The sequence below is a fragment of the Odocoileus virginianus genome, chromosome 28, assembly GCF_023699985.2.
Source record: "Odocoileus virginianus isolate 20LAN1187 ecotype Illinois chromosome 28, Ovbor_1.2, whole genome shotgun sequence".
Lineage (NCBI taxonomy): Eukaryota > Metazoa > Chordata > Mammalia > Artiodactyla > Cervidae > Odocoileus > Odocoileus virginianus.
The window spans coordinates 7457207-7476553 of NC_069701.1; the positions used below are offsets into that span (position 1 = coordinate 7457207).

A 19347-nucleotide genomic window follows, 5' to 3' on the forward strand; every position below is an offset into this window, starting at 1 on the left:
GGGGGAAAAAAAGGGATAATTTATGTGTTTATGTAAATGTACAGTCCAAGAGTAAACCAGACTGCTGCTTCTAAGTCACTTCAGTCGTGTCCGACTCTGTGCGACCCCACAGATGGCAGCCCACCAGGCTCCGCCGTCCCTGGGACTACAGGCATTTAAACCCTACTGAATTGGAATTTCTGTGGTTGGGGATCTGTAAATCTGTATCTTGCCCCTCACCCCATCCCCCTACCAGGTAATTTCAGTTCTGATTTGGAAAGTACCGTTTTTATATAGATTCAGTTCAGTTCAGTCGTGTCCAACTCTTTGCAACCCCATGGACTGCAGCATGCCAGGCTTCCCTGTCCATCACCAACTCCCGATATAGATTACTGAACTGGAAATAGGAGACTGGACTGGAAAGGGGAGAGAATGAAGGGAGCAATGGTTGTTTCTCAGGGAGAGGAGGGAATCCCGAATCCAGGCAAGGGCAGCCCAGAGTCCTAAGATAACTATCTGGTACTCAGAACAGAGCCAGAGTGCACATTCTGAAGGCTGCTTACACGGAAGGTTTGAAGGGGAGTGTAGAGGACCACGCCACCTGTCCATCAATCTGAGGGTGCACAGTCCAGGAAAGTGACCGTCACTTCTGTTCTTTCACCCAACAGCTATTTATTATGCAACTATGTACCAGGCATCTTCCCAGGCTTCCCAGGCGTCTTCTGCCTGCCAAGCAGGAGACACAGTTTCCGTCCCTGGGTTAGGAAGATTCCCTGGAGAAGGAAATGACAACCCACTCTAGCCTGGAGAATCCCGTGGACAGAGGAGCCTGGCAGGCTACGGTCCATATGGAGGCAAGAGTTGGACATGACTTAGTGACTAAACAGCAACAATTGTACCAGGCACTGAGCTAGAACTGAGGATACAGGGGTTTACAGGCAAAGAGCCTTTCCCCTTGAAGCTTACATTCTAAGGGAAGACAGACAATAAACATTTAGAAAAACAAGCTAATTACTGGCTGTGTTAAGTTTTAAGAAAGGAAAAATTCCTTCACGACCTACTGGAGGCTGACACTGGATGGAGTGGAGGAAAGGTGTTCCAGTTGAAAATTTAGTGGAGACTTGAGAGCAGGAGCATTCCAAGCTCTTAGCAAGTGCAAAGGCCCTGAGGTGTGAGGGAGCTGGCCGGGGCAGAAACACAGGGAGGAGTCTGTGTGCCTGGAGCTCAGTGAGAGGGAGACCGGAGTAGAACGAGGAAGTCGCAGCAGCCAGGATAACTAGAGGATAACACATGAGCACCAAAGAGAGTCTGGGTTTTACTTCACACCCACTGAAAAGTTCGTGTTGAAAAGGGATTTCCTGGTTACTCTGTGGAAAACATCTACCATTAATTCAGTATTGAGATAGACCCCCAAGGTTCTTATCTGGCCCCAACAAGTCATGTCTTAGTATCTGGTATTAGCGCTGTCCGCTAGAACTTTCGGCAAAGATGGAAATGTTCCGTTATCCGTGCTGTGCTGTGCTGAGTCCCCCAGTCGTGTCCGACTCTGCGACCCCACGGACTGTAGCCTGCCAGGCTCCTCTGTCAGGCCCAAAGCTACTATGGACAGGTGACTTTTGGTCTTGTGACACGTGGCTAGTGCACCTAAGGAGCTAGATTTTAAATATTACTCCATTTAAAGTAGCTTGTTTAAAGGTATAGAGCCACGTGAAGCTAACGGCTATGTACTTGGCAGCCCAAGGCAACGCCGAGCTGGGTGCCTGAGGGTTTTAACTCCTTGTGCGGAAGCCAAGGGCCTTCTCCCCCAAATGCCAGGGCTGAGCCCTAAACGCTGAGCCCGCTTTGTGCGTTCGCCTTGTCTAGAGAGACAGGCTCGGAACGCATCGCGAGCTTCCTTTATAATCAGCGCGGAGGCACGTGCACGCGTCTGCGCGGCGCCCGCGGGGAAGCCCCGCACGGCGCGCAGAGGTTTGGGGACTCGTCTTCCAGGGCGCACCCGCTTCCGCGCTCTCGCGGCCGCCGGCGCGGTCCAGCCATTGGTGAGAGGGGAATCACGGCCCCGCAGCGTCTCGCCCCGCCTGCCCCGCAGCGGGGCCGCGTAGACAGCGGCTCCCGGCGCGTAGACAGGTGGGCTGGAGAAGCGGAGGGGACCGAGGCGCGCCATCGAGCGGACTCGGAGGTTCGGGCACTCTCCTCGCCGCGCAGTCGCCGCTGCTTCTCTGCGGGGATGGAGGCGGGCGAGGCGCGGGCTGCTGCCCGCACCGGAGCTGCTTCCTGAGCTTGCTTTCGCTTCGCCCCAGCTCGCCCAGGCCTGAGCCCCGCCGCCGAGCCTCGAGAGCCGCGCGGGTGGCCGCGGGGGAGGGGGGCGCCTGAGCCCCTGCGGGACCCCCGCCCTCTCCCCGCGCACGCGTCCCCGGCGCGAGCGGGTCCTGGCCGGCCCGAAGGCCCCCCTGACCTTGCTGTCTCCCCGTGCCAGGTCTGCGCCAGGACCATGGGCGCCGCGCTGGGCACCGGCGCGCGGCTGACTCTCCGGCCCGGCCGGGCCTGCGGCGCTGTCCGGAGCTGGGCGCCCCCCGCGCCCGCCCGAGGCTGCCACTCCAAGGCCCGCCCGGCGCGCCCTGTGCCGCTGAAGAAGCGGGGATACGATGTCACCAGGAACCCGCATCTCAACAAGGTAACCGGCCGGGAGGGTAGGAGGGCCCAAGCCGCTCGCCCGGGGCTGGCGGGATGGGCGCCCCGCCCCCGGGGCGCCGGGAGGAGCCTCCCAGACGCCCTTCCAGGGGAAGCTTGGTGTGCCTCGGTTTAGCTTTTTAGCGCCCCTCTTCTGCTTGGAAAGAGGTCACCAATAATGCGGGAGCCTGATTTCTTCACGAACAAATATAGACTGGGTTGAGATCCTCATAGCCATTCGGATTTGGAGTCAGATCTCGCCTTGATGCTTGCTGATTCTGTTGATTTGGGGCAATTCATTGAACCTCTGGCCGTCCAAGTTTCCTTATCTGTAAAAGCGATACAGTTGGGTTGGGAGTGTTGTGAGATTAACGAGAAAACAGAGATAATGTTCTTAGCACAGTCCCTGACACCCAATGAGAACAAATATCAGCTAAGGTTATAATTACTCTGAGAAAAAGATTTTTAATTTGAGCCAGGACAAGAAAGTCTAGAATTATGGAATATTCAGACCTTGGAAAGGCCTCAGAGATCCTAATTCAAACCCCTCCCTTTACAAATGAGAAAACAAGGCAAAAGAAACTTGACCAAGGTCACCAGCTAGTTAGCTCTGACTCTGCCACTGAAATCTGGGTCTGGGTCTCTGGTGCTCGGGTCAAATTCAGCCCACTGCTGACACAGTGCTTAAGAGCATACACATTTGTTTCTGGGAGTTGAGTTTAGTATCATTGATGTTAAAATCAAGAGACCTGGGTTTAAGGCCGGTCTCCCAAAACGCCTCATGTTAACTTAGGCCTCTCATTTGATTTCTCTGAGGTTCAACTTTCTCCTGCTTAAAGTGGATGTTATGACAGACCCACCATGCCTACCACATTGAGCTATTGTGACAATCATGAATTACTGAGTTTGATTTTGACAGTATATAAAGTGCTTGGTAAAGAAGCAGTTACTGCAAGATAAAATTCTTTATAAGTTCCTTGAATCAGGATTGTGAAATTCAAGTGAGGAAATAGTTGTGGAAAAGGTGTTTTTGAGAAATAGGAACAATTATTTAGATGCTAAGTATTGTTTCCTGCAGAATTAATAGAAGAAGCTAAGAAAGAAAATTTCACTCTCAACCTCCACCCATCACACCATGATCCCTGCTACCCCCCTCCAAGAAACCCTAAATCCTTTGCATATTACTACTTTGGGATAGGTAAGGTGTTTTATGAATTATGACTTACTTTCTTGGCAGGTGTTAGGAAACTCAAACTAGCTTAGTGAATAAACCCCCTGTAATGAGAGGTCCAGAGGAAGAAAGCACTGCAGGCAAGTTTGACTCAGCAGTCCAGACTGCATCCTTACAGATGCAGGTTCTCCGGCTGCCTGCTCGGCTCTTGCGTTTTCAGCTGCATCTTCAGATTCCATCCCAGAGAGTCTCTCACCCCATTGCTGCCACAGGCCTCCATCTCCTGTTCTCACATCACACCATCTAGAGATGGAAAGGCACTGGCTTCTGGTAGCTCCTGTAGAAGAGAAAGGACACTTTCTCTGAAGGCTCAGGAAAGGAGTCTTTCTGTCCCATGGACTCTAATTGGACTTCCTTCTACTCTCAAACCGATTACTATGACTTAAGTCAGTCAGCATTCACCCCTGAATTTAAAGATGGAGTTTAGGTTAGGGGTACCCATAGCAGCTGGTTTAAAATAACACCCAACCCCACCCCAAGTAAATCTGTGTATTGTCATCCGAGGGAGAAAGGGTAGATACTGGAAAGCAAAATAATAAATTCCCACTACTGACTCCAGTTGTTTTAACAATAATAGCTTTAGAAGGACTAGCATATTCGAATTAGCACTTAATTTTTATGAATAGTTTCAAAAAAAAATGAAAGAAGGACTTGAATGTCTTTTTTTAGCCTTAGGTTTATGGTTTCCTGAAGGCATTCTTGCCCTTGTCCTTTGTCCCTGATGTAAATTTTTTTTTTCCCCTTAAGTAGGATAAATGGGACGTTATCCATAAATCTAGGGACCTGACCTTTTCATGATGTTAAAAGAGTTTTTGTATATCCTTGAAGTCAGCTGATGCTAGTCTGGGCTGAGAAGAGTGTCTCGGGTGATGCTGAGAGAGCCTGTGGCCTGCCCCATTTGCCCTTGGGGACGGAAGGGAGACAGTGGCGGAAGAACCCTGCTGGGCACTGCCCCGCATTTCCTCCTGGGGTGCCACCCTCTCGCTGTCCTGCTGACGTCCAGGGCTCAGGCAGTCTCCAGGGAAGGCTTGAAAGCTTGGCACTTTCCATCAGCCAGATGGGGAGACTTGCTGAGTTCAACAGAACCACTGAGGTTATCACTAAGAAAACAGGAGAAGTGTGGCTTTGAAAGGGAGACATCCACAGCGGGTGGCCCTGCGGTAGATTTCTTTTCTGCTAGACTCGGAGCTCCTCCGGGGCAGGGACCAAGCTTCCTGCGCTTGTGGCTGGCACTGGGCAGTTCCTGAAGGCTGCAACAAGGGCGTGACCATGAAGACTAACATTACGTTCTTGGAACATGTGCACCGGTTTTGCCTCCTGCTTTAGTGGGCGAGGCATTTAAGCTGAAGCTTGAGGGCAGAGGGTCATCAGGAGATGGAATTCTCCTAGAGAAGAGCTACTGAACAGGGCGGGCATCGCTGCCATTGTGCAGTCACAGGGTCTGGCACCAGCAATGTTGTAATCTCGCCCTCTGATCTGTGATGACTCTCATTAGCCCCTCTGCCCATGTTGCACCACTGCTGTGAGAATCCTGGGAGAGTCTTGTGAAATCAGTTTGGAAAACTGTGAGACACTAAATATTAGGTGATCATTTTGACAAGTTCCAGAATCAGGGTGGGAGGTTCCCTTAGATATGACCTAGCCTGAAATTGTTGAAACTTCCAGTCACAACCTATGAAACGTGGAATTATCTTGTGGATCTAACCAGCTTTTTTTTTAAATTTCAAAGAAATGGGTTATAATACGATTAAGAAATAGTAAATGTATTAAATTTTTTTTTTAAGAAATAGTAAATGTATTAAAATTTAATAAACGTAAGTATTATACCAAGTCACCATGTGAAATACCAACTTTCGCTATGCACTGTCATTTTAAAATGACGACTGTTATAAAAACTGTTGTTTTCATCCAGCCTCTTATTTTCAGATGAAGAAACAGGGTGAGAAAGTCAAGCGATTTCTCGCTTGAAAGAAAGCCACAGAGATTGTCAGTGGTTGCAGAGGTGGGCAGAAGAAGCCCACCTTCTGATTTTCAGTCCACTGAATCACAATGACAGTTCTCATTCACTTCAGTTCTGACTGACTTAGACATATTCACAATGATAGCAATTGGAACTAGATGATTCTGAGTTCCCTACAGGGGTCTAGATCTTCTGAATGATTCACCAATACTCCAATTTCTATTTCCTTTTTTAAAACAACAGTATTGTGCCTTTCTTCTGAAATTTACATAATGACTTCTGCTATTCATGCAGATGATTGTGGCAACAGAGTGACTCTTGGGTTACACGTTACAGAATATCAGCAATGTTTCACCTACATGAAATGGGAAATGATCCAGCCCATTTTATAGGCTGTCTTCATAGGGGGAATCACCTCCATCCTGTTCATGGGGCAAGTGAGCCCCCGCAGCATTGCTGCCTCAGTTTACCTCTGGCCTCTTGGGAAGGGCTGTGCTGTTCCCACGCCCCACACTAGACTTGAGTCCCCACCCATTTGTCCTTTCACCTGTTGTGTTTCCTTTTGGTGCTGAGCGTCATGGCTGGTGGTGTGACTTCCACCCTAGACCCCGAGCACCTTGAGGACAGAGACTGTCTTGTCACACGATACTTTACATCTGACTTGACATGCTCAATAAATATTTGCTCTTTGGATGATTTCAGTCGAGTCCTAACCCCTTTCCTCTCAGCTTTATGAGCCTTATTGTCACTGCTTTACAGTTAGCCCAGTGCTCTCGTTGCCTGGAGACATGTTTACAAGCAGCCTGTTGGGAGGAAATCCACCTACTTGATATTGATCTTCCCAGACTTCAGCACATTTCACTGCAGGGGTGTGATATTTCCCAGGCTGGGTCAACCACCTCCTTTGACCCACATGCCAACAATGATTTTTATCATATGCTTCCACTGAACCTTCACCTGCTTCTCTGCAGTTTTTTTCTTTGTGTTTGCTTATAATAGCTTTATGAACGATAGCCCAAGTCTGTAAACAACCCAGATGTGCATTAACCAGTGAATGGCTAAGCAATTTACAGTACACCTGTCTAATGGAATGCTCCATAGCCATGGTGGGAAGGGGGGTACACTGTTGATTCTCTGCTTTTTTTTTTTTCTTAATCTCTTGAGCCTGATGAATGAATGAAAGAATGAATGAAGGGTGCTTGGTCCAGTCACTGATAATGGACCAGTGCATTTCATGCAGTGGGCCCTCCATGCAGGGCATGGGGACCACCTTTCTATGTGGACTGCATGCATTTAGATTGGTGGGCGTGGAAGCCCTGGGGGGCTGTGCCGCAGTGCTGGGCGCACAGATTTCAGTTCCATCCCTGCTGCATGCAGTGGTGACTTCTTAGACTCCTGAAATGATCAAGCCCATTTATAGGCTGTCTTCATAGGTGGACTCACCTCCATCCTGTTCACGTGGCGAGTGAGCCCCCGCAGCCTTGCTGCCTCTGACACAGCTAGGCTGTGCCTCTGAATGAAGGATGTTTTCATTCCGTGCCAGTTTAGAACTTGATCTTGCCTCCTTTGGGTTGGGGGGAGTCTGTCATCACACACTTGCCTCATTGATCAGTCAGGAGGTGATGATTGGGAGAATTTGAGGTTTCTTGGAGATGCTGTTTTCTGTTCCAAAGGCAATTGACATAATATGTCTTCTTGAGACCTCTGCTTCTGATGTGATGTTGGGTTGGGCTTCTTTGATAAATATGAGGACCTTCTGTTCTCTCACTTCCTTAATATTTTTTTAACTCAACATCCTTTTTCTTTTTACTCACTTACCAATTTAGTCTTATGCTAACTAAGCAATATATCCACACAGTCACATGTTGATGTGCTAGTTATGCATGAAAATAAATGCATAACTATTCAGAAAAAAAGCAATTCATTATTAAGTAAACATCAGTTCCATGAGCAGCAGTTTGTTCTGGACATGCATCTCCTGTGCAGTGACTCAGGGCGTTGAAGCTCAAGTCCTGTTCAGATATTTTAAGAACAAACGAGCAGAGGCGGGTTGGAATGAAATCCTTCCCTGTCAAATACTGTCCTGGCTTCCTGGGATTGATAACATTTGGTGTTAGGGCTTTGTGCTAGAAACAACTAAAAGAACTTGCATCCATTAGGCTAAAAGTTAGGCAACTTTTACAAAGCAATCCCCTGACTCAGAGGCTTAAACAAGATAAAAGCCTGTTTCACTCATAAACAAGTCTGGGTGGGCGGTGAGCAGGTTGATACGTGGCTTGGTTTTGTTGCTCTGCCATCCTCAGTATGCATCTTCCATTTCATGGTCTGGGATGGTTGCTCTCGTCTCTGTCATTCATTCTATACAGAAGCAAGTGTGCAAGGGAATTAGCGGAATTTGGATGTTGCAAATATCACTTTCATTCATGTCCAATTGACCAGAGTTGGTCATAGCTGCAGGGGAACCAGGGAAACATAATCTTTAGCTGGGCACCCATATATCCTGCTAAAAATTCTACACCACTCAAGAAAGAATGAGTGGATATTAGGGAAAGGGCTACAAAATGCTTATCTGAAATTTTAACTTGATTTACTAAGAGTTTTATCCCAACCTTTAAAATCCATCAGTTTATCTACATCTCCTCTACCAGCAGACTTGTTCATACCTTCATCATCTTGTGTCTCAATTAGGCAGAAGCCTTCTCATGGGTCTCCAACTTCTAGTCCTGCTCCTTTCAATCTCCTTCTGTGTCTGTTAACCACGCTTTGAGAGGCTAAAACACGTCCTTGGCCACTCTCTTTCAGGCCCTGTGTCCAATTCACCGGGTAGCCCTGCTCCTCTGTCTCCAGACCACATGTGGAATCCAACCTCTGCTCTCAGCACGGGTCCCCCACCGACCTAAGGCGCTGCCATTTCTCAGCTGGGTGATTACAGCGCCCCCTAGCTAGTTCAGTTCAATCAGCTCAGTTGCTCAGGCGCCTCCGACTCTTTGTGACCCCATTGACTGCAGCACGCCAGGTCTCCCTGTCCATCACCAGCTCCTGGAGCCTAGTCAAACTCATGTCCATCGCAAAGGTGATGCCAGCCAACCATCTCATCCTCTGTCTCCTTTCTCCCTTCTCCCGCCTTCAGTCTTTCCCAGCATCAGGGTCTTTTCCAACGAGTCAGTTCTTCGCAGGTGGCCAAAGTATTGGAGTTTCAGCTTCAGCATCAGTCCTTCCAGTGAACACCCAGGACTGATCTCCTTTAGTATGGACTGGTTGGATATCCCTGCAGTCTAAGGGATTCTCAAGTGTCTTCTCCAACTTCTCCACAGTTCAAAAGCATCAATTCTTCACTGCTCATCTTTCTTTATACTCCAACTCTCACATCCATATATGACTACTGGAAAAACCATAGCTTTGGCTAGATGGGCCTTTGTTGGTAAAGTAATGTCTCTGCTTTTTAACATGCTGTCTAGATTGGTCATAGCTTTTCTTCGAAGGAGCAAGCATCTTAATTTCATGGCTGCAGTCACCATCTGCAGTGATTTTGGAGCCCCCAAAACTAAAGTCTCTCACGGTTTCCATTGTTTTCCCATCTATTTACCATGAAATGATGGGACCGGATGCCATGATCTTAGTTTTCTGAATGTTGAGTTTTAAACCAACTTTTTCACTCTCCCCTTTCACTTTCCTCGCTTTCTGCCATAAGGGTGGTGTCATCTGCGTATCTGAGGACTCCCTAGCTGGTATCATTCCTTTTCTCTTGTTTATCTTCCCCACAGCAGCCAGTGTGATCCTTTTAAAAGTTTGATCACATCACTCCTCTGCTCAAAACTCTGCAGAGTCCAAGTTCTTACCACGTCCTGCATGATTTAACCCTCTCTGACCTACTACCTCTGAGTCTCACTGCCCAAACCCAGCAGGCCTCAGATACTCCAAGCATGCTCCTACTTGGGCTCTTTGCCCTGGCTGTTCCTCTTCTAGAACACACAGCCCCTGCATAGCCACGTGGTTAACTCCCTCACCTTCTTCAAGGCTTCTCACTTTCTCGGTGAGACCTACTCAGACCACCCCAAGGGAAGCTGTAAAGAGTCCTTTCAACTTTCTTGGTCCCGTTCACACGATCTACTTTTCCTCCATAGGATTTGATCCTTCCTAACATACTATTTGGCTTCCCTGGTGGCTCAGATGGTAGAGCATCTGCCTGCAATGCAGGAGACCTGGGTTTGATCCCTGGGTTGGGAAGATCGCCTGGAGAAGGGAATGGCTACCCACTCCAGTATTCTTGCCTGGAGAATCCCATAGACAGAGGAGCCTAGTGGGCTACAGCCCATGGGTTGCAAAGATACTGTTTAATTTTCTTATCATGTCTCTTGTTTATCATTTGTGTTTCCCCACTAAGCTCTGTTTAGACAGAGATTTTTGTCTTATTCATTCATTGATGTATCCAAGGTACTTAGAACAGTTCTTGGTCCTGTGTTTGTTACCCAGTGAAGGGTTATTGGATGAGTGAATCATTCAGGGAGGCATCTGCTGAGGCTCCTTCCTTTCATCCCTTCCCTTTCCCCTCCTCCTCACCAAAGCCCCCCTTCTTTTCCTCTGGTGCTTTTCCTCCTCATGTCCCCCTCTGTGGGGTTTATATGCCCAAGATCACCTGCATCTGGAATGTAGGTTAGTCCTGCTAACATCAACCCTTGGTGTACCCAGAGGTCCACTTACCATGAAGACTGAGGAAGCACCACACACATGTTCACTCACCCTTGGTTATTTCCAGGTTCACCAGCATCAAACCAAGCCTGGGGGGGAAAAGAGACTCTATTCAGGAGGCACAGATGGTGTCTTGAAAGCAGAGATGGATGGAGACATTCTTGAGACCCACCCTAAAAAGCAAAGCAGGATATGGAGGGAGTAGACCAGAGATAGGAAGACCCAGCTTCAGCCAGCATCTCCAGCTTCCTAGAGCTCCCGCCCTGGAAGGCCCTGTCTCTGCTCTGAACTTCTCTGAGCCCCATGCCGCAGCCTCCCTGCTGAAGACAAGGCTTACCAAGTTATGGGCCCCACCCGTCCCATCCACAGGTGGAAGCCTTACCACTAAATGTGATGGTGTTTGATGGTCGGGCCTTTGGGAGGCAATTAGATCACAGGAGTGGAGCCCTCATGATGGGATTTATCAAAGAAACAGGAGGGAACCCCTGCTCCCTTTCTGCCCTGTGACAATAAGGCAAGAAACTGGCCATCTGCAAGCCAGGAGGATGGTCCTCAGCAGGAACTGACTCAGCTACACCTTGGTCTTAAACTTGGTCTTTACTGTGAGAAGTAAATTTCTGTTGTGTAAGGCACCGTTTTCATACTGTTCGTGGAGTTCTCAAAGGCAAGAGTCGTGAAGTGGTTTGCCATTCCCTTCTCCAGTGGACCAGGTTTTGTCAGGCGCTAACCAGCAGGGACATGCCCTTCAGCCACTCAGCATAGCTGGATGACTTGCCTGGCTGTCCCACTGCTGGTCCTCATTAAGTGTTTAAACCTTCACCGGCCATTGGGTATCAGTCAGCATGAGGCTAGGGGTTGAGACAAAGGCCCTGCTGGAGTGGCTGGGCAAGGGATGTGGGGAAGGCTGGAGCTGATGTTGGAGGACACCCAGGAGTGGAGGGCACCCCAGCCTCACCACTGCTGTTGGCTGCCCTGGGGCCCCACTAATGCTGAAGCTCTAGTACTTTGGCCACCTGATGCGAAGAGCTGACTCATTGGAAAAGGCCTGATGCTGGGAAAGATTGAGGGCAGGAGGAGAAGGGGGTGACAGAAGATGAGATGGTTGGATGGCATCACTGACTCAATGGACATGAGTTTGAGCAAGCTCTGGGAGATGGTGATGGACAGGGAGGCCTGGCATGAAAAGAGTCTGACATGATTTAGCGACTGAACAGCAACAGCGAAGCCACTTTGTTTATGGTGTTTTGTTGCAGCATCCCAGATGGACTAAAGACATCATACCAGGAACTGCTGTGTACCTCAGGGGTCAGGAACTCAAGGAAGTGTGGGATGGGATGCCAGAAGCTCAGGCAGAAGGCTTGCTACTCTTGGAAAAACAATCAAATGCTCAGAAAGTCTTTTCTTATAAATGTGTTGTTATAAATAGTTGAATTGTCCTCCAAAGATAGTATATTATGTGTTAGATTAGCATTTGATCATTATGAAGATTTCAGAAGTGTTGACTTATGTTTATGAATGCTTAATTCAAAATGCAGACTACTAAGTGGAATCTATACCCAGATGCATTACTGTAAAAAGATGTAGCTCTGTAAAAAGACTTGGAACTAAATGTGTAAAAATGATAGTGTTAGGGCAATGGAATTATGGGAGATTATTTCTTCTTTATGTAATTTTCTTTAATGGCCCATTGTCTTTTCAATTTTAGGCTACAGTTTCTGTTGGAAATTGAGTTTCTAGAGCCAAGTAAATAACATTTGGACCAACTTTTGGAAGTTGACCTATCTGTAACACAAGGGTAGCATTTTAATCCTATAGAAATCTGTCTGTGTGTCTGTGTGTGTTAGTCACTCAGTCATGTCTGACTCTTTGCAACCCCATGGACTGAAGCCTGTCAGGCTCCTCTGTCCAAGGAATTCTCCAGGCAAGAGTACTGGAGTGGGTTGCCATTCCTTTCTCAAGAGGATCTTTCCAAGCCAAGGATCAAACCTGGGTCTCGCACACTGCAGGCAGATTCTTTACCATCTGAGCTACCAGGGAAGCCCAGAAATCCCTCCCAGATAGTCCTATTTCAAGGTTTGCTTGCGTGTATAATCAGTTATCTTCTAGAGGCAGTATGTTTAGATTCATGCAATAAAATGTTAACATAGGAACCTGCCACATGTTCTAAAAGCAATTGTAAACAACAGTAGCTACACTGTATAAACAGCGGCGCTGGGGGCAGAGCCCACACAGAAATACACGGTGTCTGGCTCAGACTTGGACCAAATGGCATCAAAGTCCGTCTAATTCTGAACTCTCTATATAGAGTTTCCGTGGACACTTTTTCAGGGATCATTTCTAGCCTCTGTTTCTAGTGTCTCTTGATCCACTTGGGCCTTTGGAGACTCTGGGGATTATGGCTTTATTTTAGTTTGCATTTGTGTCATTTCTACCAAAGATTTCTTTCATCATCTATTCTCTTCTTTCCAAATGCCAGTCTTATAGTGAGAGACTGTAGAGGGGCCTTTTGATTCTTGTGGCTATTGCAGAGGGGTCACTGGTATGCAGCACTTTTGTTTGCAAAGTTGTGGTTATAGTCAGCTTCCAGACCTTCACTTTGATGTGTAGAAAGTACATTGGGAAATCCTTTGGGGTGGTGGCCCACTGCCTCTCTGATGCAGAGCACAAAAGATGCTCTATGATTGTGCGATGAAAATCTGAGGGATAGCCTATGATTGGGGGTGCCAGGGTCAGCGGTTAAAAGCACGCATTCATTCTGTACCCAAACGGTTGCCTGGCAGCCTGGTGAAAACAGAGTTCCTACCAAAAGGACACAGTAGAAAGTAAAATGTACTCAGTCATTTGAGGAGAGGGAGTTTTGGTGGAAAAATCATCAGCTTTTGAGGAAGTTGAATAAGAGAAAATCAAAGCTGCAGTTGCTTTTAAAAGTGATATTGAAAGCCAGAGGGACCATAGGGGATAGTGTTGAATGATTAGCAACTTGAGAATATTATTTTTTTTTAAAGCGTTTTGTCTGGATTCTGTATCATTGTTTGGGAGTGGTCTACAAAGCCCATAGCATAATGGTCCTGGAACACACTCCCCTGTGGTGTGGAGCTCTGGAGGAGGCAGACCCTACTGGATCCTTTAGTTTGCCTTGGTCTTTCAGAAAACAGTAGGAGGAGTCAGCATCCCACAAGGCGGCATCCTCTGTTTTGTTGAGCTGTGCAGTGACTTTTCCATGAAACAAAGGCTGCCGAGTTCCCTCACGACTTCAGTGGCGCTGGTCTTCATTCACAGTAGATGGTTCCCACCCCTTCTTTCTCTGGCTTCTGAAGGAAGTGTTGAAGATTCCAAGATAGATTCATATTATACTGAATTTCTTTCAATAGAGTAGAATGCCTTGTGGAAGGCACTCAAGTCATAATGAGAAGAGCTAGGATGTTTTTGGCTATACAGTATGCCAGGGGTTGTATTGAGTCATTTAATTTTGTTGTTGTTATTTAGTCTCTAAGTTGCATCTGACTCTTTGTGACCCCATGGATAGCAGCCTACCAGGCTCCTCCGTCCTTCACTGTCTCCTGGAGTCTGCTCAAATTCATGTCCGTTGAGTCAGTGATGCTATCTAACCATCATTCTATGCCCCACCCTTCTCCTTTTGCCTTCAGTCTTTCCCAGCATCAGGGTCTTTTCCAGTGAGTCAGCTGTTCGTGTCAGGTGGCCAAAGCATTGGAGCTTCAGCTTCAGCATCAGTCCTTCCAATGAATATTCAGGGTTGATTTCCTTTAGGATTGACTCTTTTGATCTTGCTGTCCAAGGGACTCTCACGAGTCTTCTCCAGCACCACCATTCAAAAGCATCAACTCTTCGGCGCTCAGCCTTCTTTATGGTCCAGCCCTCACATGCATAAATGGCTACTGGGAAAACCATAGAACTGACTCTACCAGGCGGTCTGGCAAGGCACTCCCTGCCGAGACCTTCTGACGGGCTGAGCTCATTCCTACTGGCTCTGTCAGAATCAGAATCTTGGAGGGAATTTTAAAGATCGCAGGATGCCTTCTTGTCACCCTCTAAATTTGTGTGATTCTCCCAAGACTCATTTATTTATTTATTAAATTTATTCATTAAAGACTTGCTGAGTCCCTATTGTATTTTAGGCAGTGGAACTTCAGTGGCGAACACACTTGCCTTTAGGCAGCAGTTTGTAAGCAGACAGTTTCAGTTCAGAAGGTCGGTGTGATGAGAAGCATATGTTCCAGTGCTGTGGGAGCTTGGGAGAGGGGTGCGAACACTTTGGCTGCGCTGTCAGAACCGCCACCGTGAAGAGGAGGAGTTGGCAGATGAAGATGGTGGAGGAGGAGCTGTCTAGATCAAAGCATGTGAGCGAAGCCTTTCTCCCTGAGAAGAGCCACCTTTTGTAGTTGAATGTGCAGAAATCAAGCAGTAGACCCCTACTTTATGAGGGGCCCCATATTCAGAGAGAGAAATCATTTTATGAAACCTCTAATTCTACAAGTAGAGTTAATGGCTTATCTCCAGCACTGTGATGTGCCCTTTGATTTTGCTTTTTCCCTCGCTTTTGTGTTGTTCAGCCCCTGGGAGCACCAGTCACATTGGGTTCATTTATCAAATATTCGACATGCTTTAGCTCAGCTCACAAGGGCTGCCTCGGCCTTGCTGCCTTCCTTGATAATGACCCATGCGAGTGACTCATTCACCCTGCACGTCCCTCTGAGGTTTAGCTTATACAGTCCTGGCTGTTTTCTACATTGTGTGTGTGTGTGTGTGTGTGTGTGTGTGTGTGTTCAGCCATGTCCAACTCTTTTTGACCCCATGGACTGTAGTCCACCAGGTTCCTCTGTGAATGGAATTTTCCAGGGAAAAATGCTGGAGTGGGTTGCCATTTCCTGCTCCAGGAGATCTTCCCAACCCAGGGATCGAAGCCATGTCTCCTGCATTGGCAGGCAGGTTCTTTACCCCTGAGCCACCAGGGAAGTCCTTCTGTATTGGGCCTCAGCAAACACTTACAGTGCATGTGTCTGCCTCCATCTGAATGTTATCCTCAGAGCCAGGACCCCTTCTTCAGCACTGCGTGGCCAGCATGATGCCTTCTTCATAATATACTCTCGATAAAAATTAGTTATGCGAATCACTTTCACATTCCCTCCTGGAGGCATCAGAAACCACTCTGATCAAGACTGATAATACACAAGCCCATTTGCTGTCTCTTCTAAAAAGGCTTCCCTTGTGGCTCAGCTGGTAAAGAATCCACCTGCAAATGCAGGATCGATCCCTAGGATGGGAAGATCCCCTGGAGAAGGGAAAGGCTACCCACTCCAGTATCCTGGCCTGGAGAATTCCATGGAAAGAGGAGCCTGACGGGCTACAGTCCATGGGGTCACAAAGAGCTGGACATGACTAAAAAGATGGTGACAGTATCTAGATCCCTCCATGGGGCTTGGAGGATTTTGAAAACCAAGAGAAATCTTTTATTTTGGTCATATAAATTTCAGGAATCCATTTCTTCCAGAGAGTTTTCTGCTCTGATGCTGCGCCAGTTGTATTTCATCTAAAGAATAACGCATTTACGATCAGATTATATATTCTCATCTTTGAGGCTACTTTAAAGACTGAAGGCTTAGACCTGCTATAATTAGCAACAGATTAAAGGAGTCTGGTGATGGACAGCAGTCAGTTAGAATCAGCCGTGTGTGACCTCCCGCTGCCCACCACCACCAGGGAACAGCCTGTGACCGGGCAGCAGAGTGCAGTGGCTATGGTCTAGGGATTTAGAGTCCAAAAAGCCCAAGGTTCCAGTTCCAACTCAGCCATTCACCATAGGCATGGTCTTGGGAAAGGCACTTCATTTCTCTAAGCCTCAGTTTCCACATCTGTGAATGGAGGTGATAATAAAATACCCCACTCAACAGAGTGCTGTAATAAGTACCCAGTTAATCCTTCGTGGACCCAGATCCACGAAAATTTTGCTCCACTCCTTTTGGCATAGTGTGAAGGTCCGTGTGGGCCTCAGAAGAAGTCACAGACCTAATAGGGTTTAGACCTGGACCTCTAGAACAGCCAGTCCAGAAGGAGAGGGGGGACTGGGAGATCCAAGCTCATTCTCCGTGGGCATGGGTCCATCTGATTTTGGCAGGGACGTGAGAAGAGAGGAGTGAATCTGGGAAGAAACAGGTGAGGTAGAGTCTCCAGTGATAATTTCTGAGTACTTGGGTTCCCCTGGTGGCTCCGATAGTGAAGAGTCTGCCTGCAGTGGAGGAGACCCAGGCTGGATCCCAGGGTTGGGAAGATCCCCTGAAGGAGGAAATGGCAACCCACTCCAGTACTCTTGCCTGGAAAATGCCATGGACAGAGGAGCCTGGCGGGCTACAGTCCGTGGGGCCGCAAAGAGTCAGACACAACTGAGTGACCGAGCATACACACAGCCTCCGTTGACTTAAGCACAGTGCTTTTGAGTCTCTTGTAGAAAGGAGATGCGTTCATGCTAAACAGCGTATGTCTCAGACCTAAACATCTGCTGTCCCAGCTCTTGCTATCACTCCTGTGTGTCCATCTTGAATGAGTGGAGGTGCTCCTGATGTCCACCTTCATCTTGGGATTTCTGTTTTTCTCTGCAGTAACATGATCGTGAAGGCAGTCCACCAACCATTTGACAGAAAGCTCAACCCTCATGTCAGACCCTTCTTTCTCATCTCTTTTATTTTGGGGTTCTTCCAGTCCATAATCATTATTTTTTTTTTTTTTTGGACTGGTGAAATCACTCTGGCCACAGGACAGTGAATAGCTATGCAGTTGCCACCTGATAAAGCAGGCATAGAGAGAGTTGGTGTGAAGAAGAGCCTGTTAACAGCCATTTTTAGAAACAGACTTTGAAATGCACCTGTCAGAGCTGAAAGATTTCCCCTGTTCTCACACTTCAGGAGCTGGCAGCAGCTTCTCCTCGTGTTTGAGGAATCTCGGCAGTACCTAGCTGTGCCTGTGGGCAGCTGGCCCCATGGTGCCCAGGGGAAGGGCCTGCCCTGCCAGGGACGGTCCAGCCCCCAGGAACCAGCCTTGGCTGTGGGACTGCAGCGTCTCGAGCATCCACGGCAGCTTTTTTGTTGACTGAGCTGATCAGTGTTCTATGACCAGTCACTTGCATATAGTCAGCTGCTTCCTTTGGGACTCATAACTGCTGGAATAATAGTATTAGAAATAATAAACACTTATCTAATGCCACGCATGCCAGGTGATCTTAGAGGCGCTTTCCATATATTATTTCCAGGCAGAGAAAAAACCATGGAGAGGGTAAACTCCGCCTTCTGTTTCCATGGCCTCTTCTCCCTTACAAATTTCTATTCAAAACATTCTGAGGCTCTTCATGGTATCACTAAGATGTCTAGGGCTACCCATCTAATGGACCTTTATATCTTACAGAGTCCTCCTTCCTGATCTGCATCTCATCTCTTCTTTACTTCCTTCTCTGCCTCCCCATTCAGTCATCCATCCATCCATCTGTTTGTTCATGTCTCCATCCATCAGTCCATTCATCCAACCATCAAATGTTTATTGAGCACCTACCAGTTACCAGGCATTGTTTAGTTCAGTTCAGTTCAGTCAGTTGTGTCCAACCCTTTGCAACCCCATGGACTGCAGCACACCAGGCCTCCCTGTCCATCACCAACTCACAGAGTCTACTCAAACTCATGTCCACTGAGTCGGTGATGCCATCCAACCATCTCTGTCATCCCCTTCTCCTCCTGCCTTCAATCTTTCCCAGCATCAGGGTCTTTTCAAATGAGTCAGCTCTTCGAATCAGGTAGACAAAGTATTGGAGTTTCAGCTTTAGCATCACTCCTTCCAATGAATATTCAGGACTGATTTCCTTTAGGATGGACTGGTTGGATCTCCTTGCAGTCCAAGGGACTCTCAAGAATTTTCTCCAACACCACAGTTCAAAAGCATCAATTCTTTGGCACTCAGCTTTCTTTACATTCCAACTCTCACATCCATACATGACTACTGGAAAAACCATAGGTTTGACTAGATGGACATTTGTTGACAAAGTAATGTCTCTGCTTTTTAATATGCTGTCTAGGTTGGTCATAACTTTTCTTCCAAGGAGCAAGCGTCTTTTAATTTCATGGCTGCAGTCACCATCTGCAGTGATTTTGGAGCCCCAAAAATAAAGTCTGTCACTGTTTCCACTGTTTCCTCACTGTTTCCCCTATTTACCATGAAGTGATGGGACCGGATGCCATAATCTTTGTTTTCTGAATGTTGAGCTTTAAGCCAACTTTTTCACTCTCCTCTTTCACTTTCATCAAGAGGCTCTTTAGTTCTTCTTCACTTTCTGCCATAAGGCTGGTGTCATCTGCATATCTGAGGTTACTGATACTTCTCCCGGCAATCTTGATTCCAGCTTGTGCTTCATCCAGCCCAGCATTTCTCATGATGTATTTTGCATTTAAGTTAAATAAGCAGGGTGACAATATACAGCCTTGATGTACTCCTTTTCCTATTTGGAACCAGTCTGTTGTTCCATGTCCAGTTCTAACTGTCGCTTCCTGACCTGCATACAGATTTCTCAAGAGGCAGGTCAAGTGGTCTGGTATTCCCATCTCTTTCAGAATTTTCCACAGTTTATTGTGATCCACACAGTCAAAGGCTTTGGCGTAGTCAATAAAGCAGGAATACATGTTTTTCTGGAACTCTCTTGCTTTTCTGATGATCTAGCGGATGTTGGGAATTTGATCTCTGGTTCCTCTGCTTTTTCTAAATCCAGCTTGAACTTCTGGAAGTATATGGTTCACATACTGTTGAAGCCTGGCTTGCAGAATTT

At 47.4% G+C, this 19347-nt stretch overlaps 1 protein-coding gene across 3 annotated transcripts in view; it reads left to right on the forward strand.

Annotated features, from left to right (window-relative positions):
• The first annotated feature begins 1921 nt into the window (after positions 1-1921).
• Positions 1922-19347, forward strand: part of ME3 (malic enzyme 3) — a 223911-nt gene continuing 206485 nt past the window's right edge. The window contains exons 1-2 of one of the 3 annotated variants that reach the window (XM_070457156.1): positions 1922-2158; positions 2456-2653. In XM_070457156.1, coding sequence (XP_070313257.1) covers positions 2471-2653 — 183 coding nt within the window. In that variant the 5' untranslated portion in view covers positions 1922-2158; positions 2456-2470. The remainder of the gene's footprint in view (positions 2159-2455; positions 2654-19347) is intronic. The other 2 variants (XM_020881253.2, XM_070457155.1) reach the window with 2 other exon arrangements.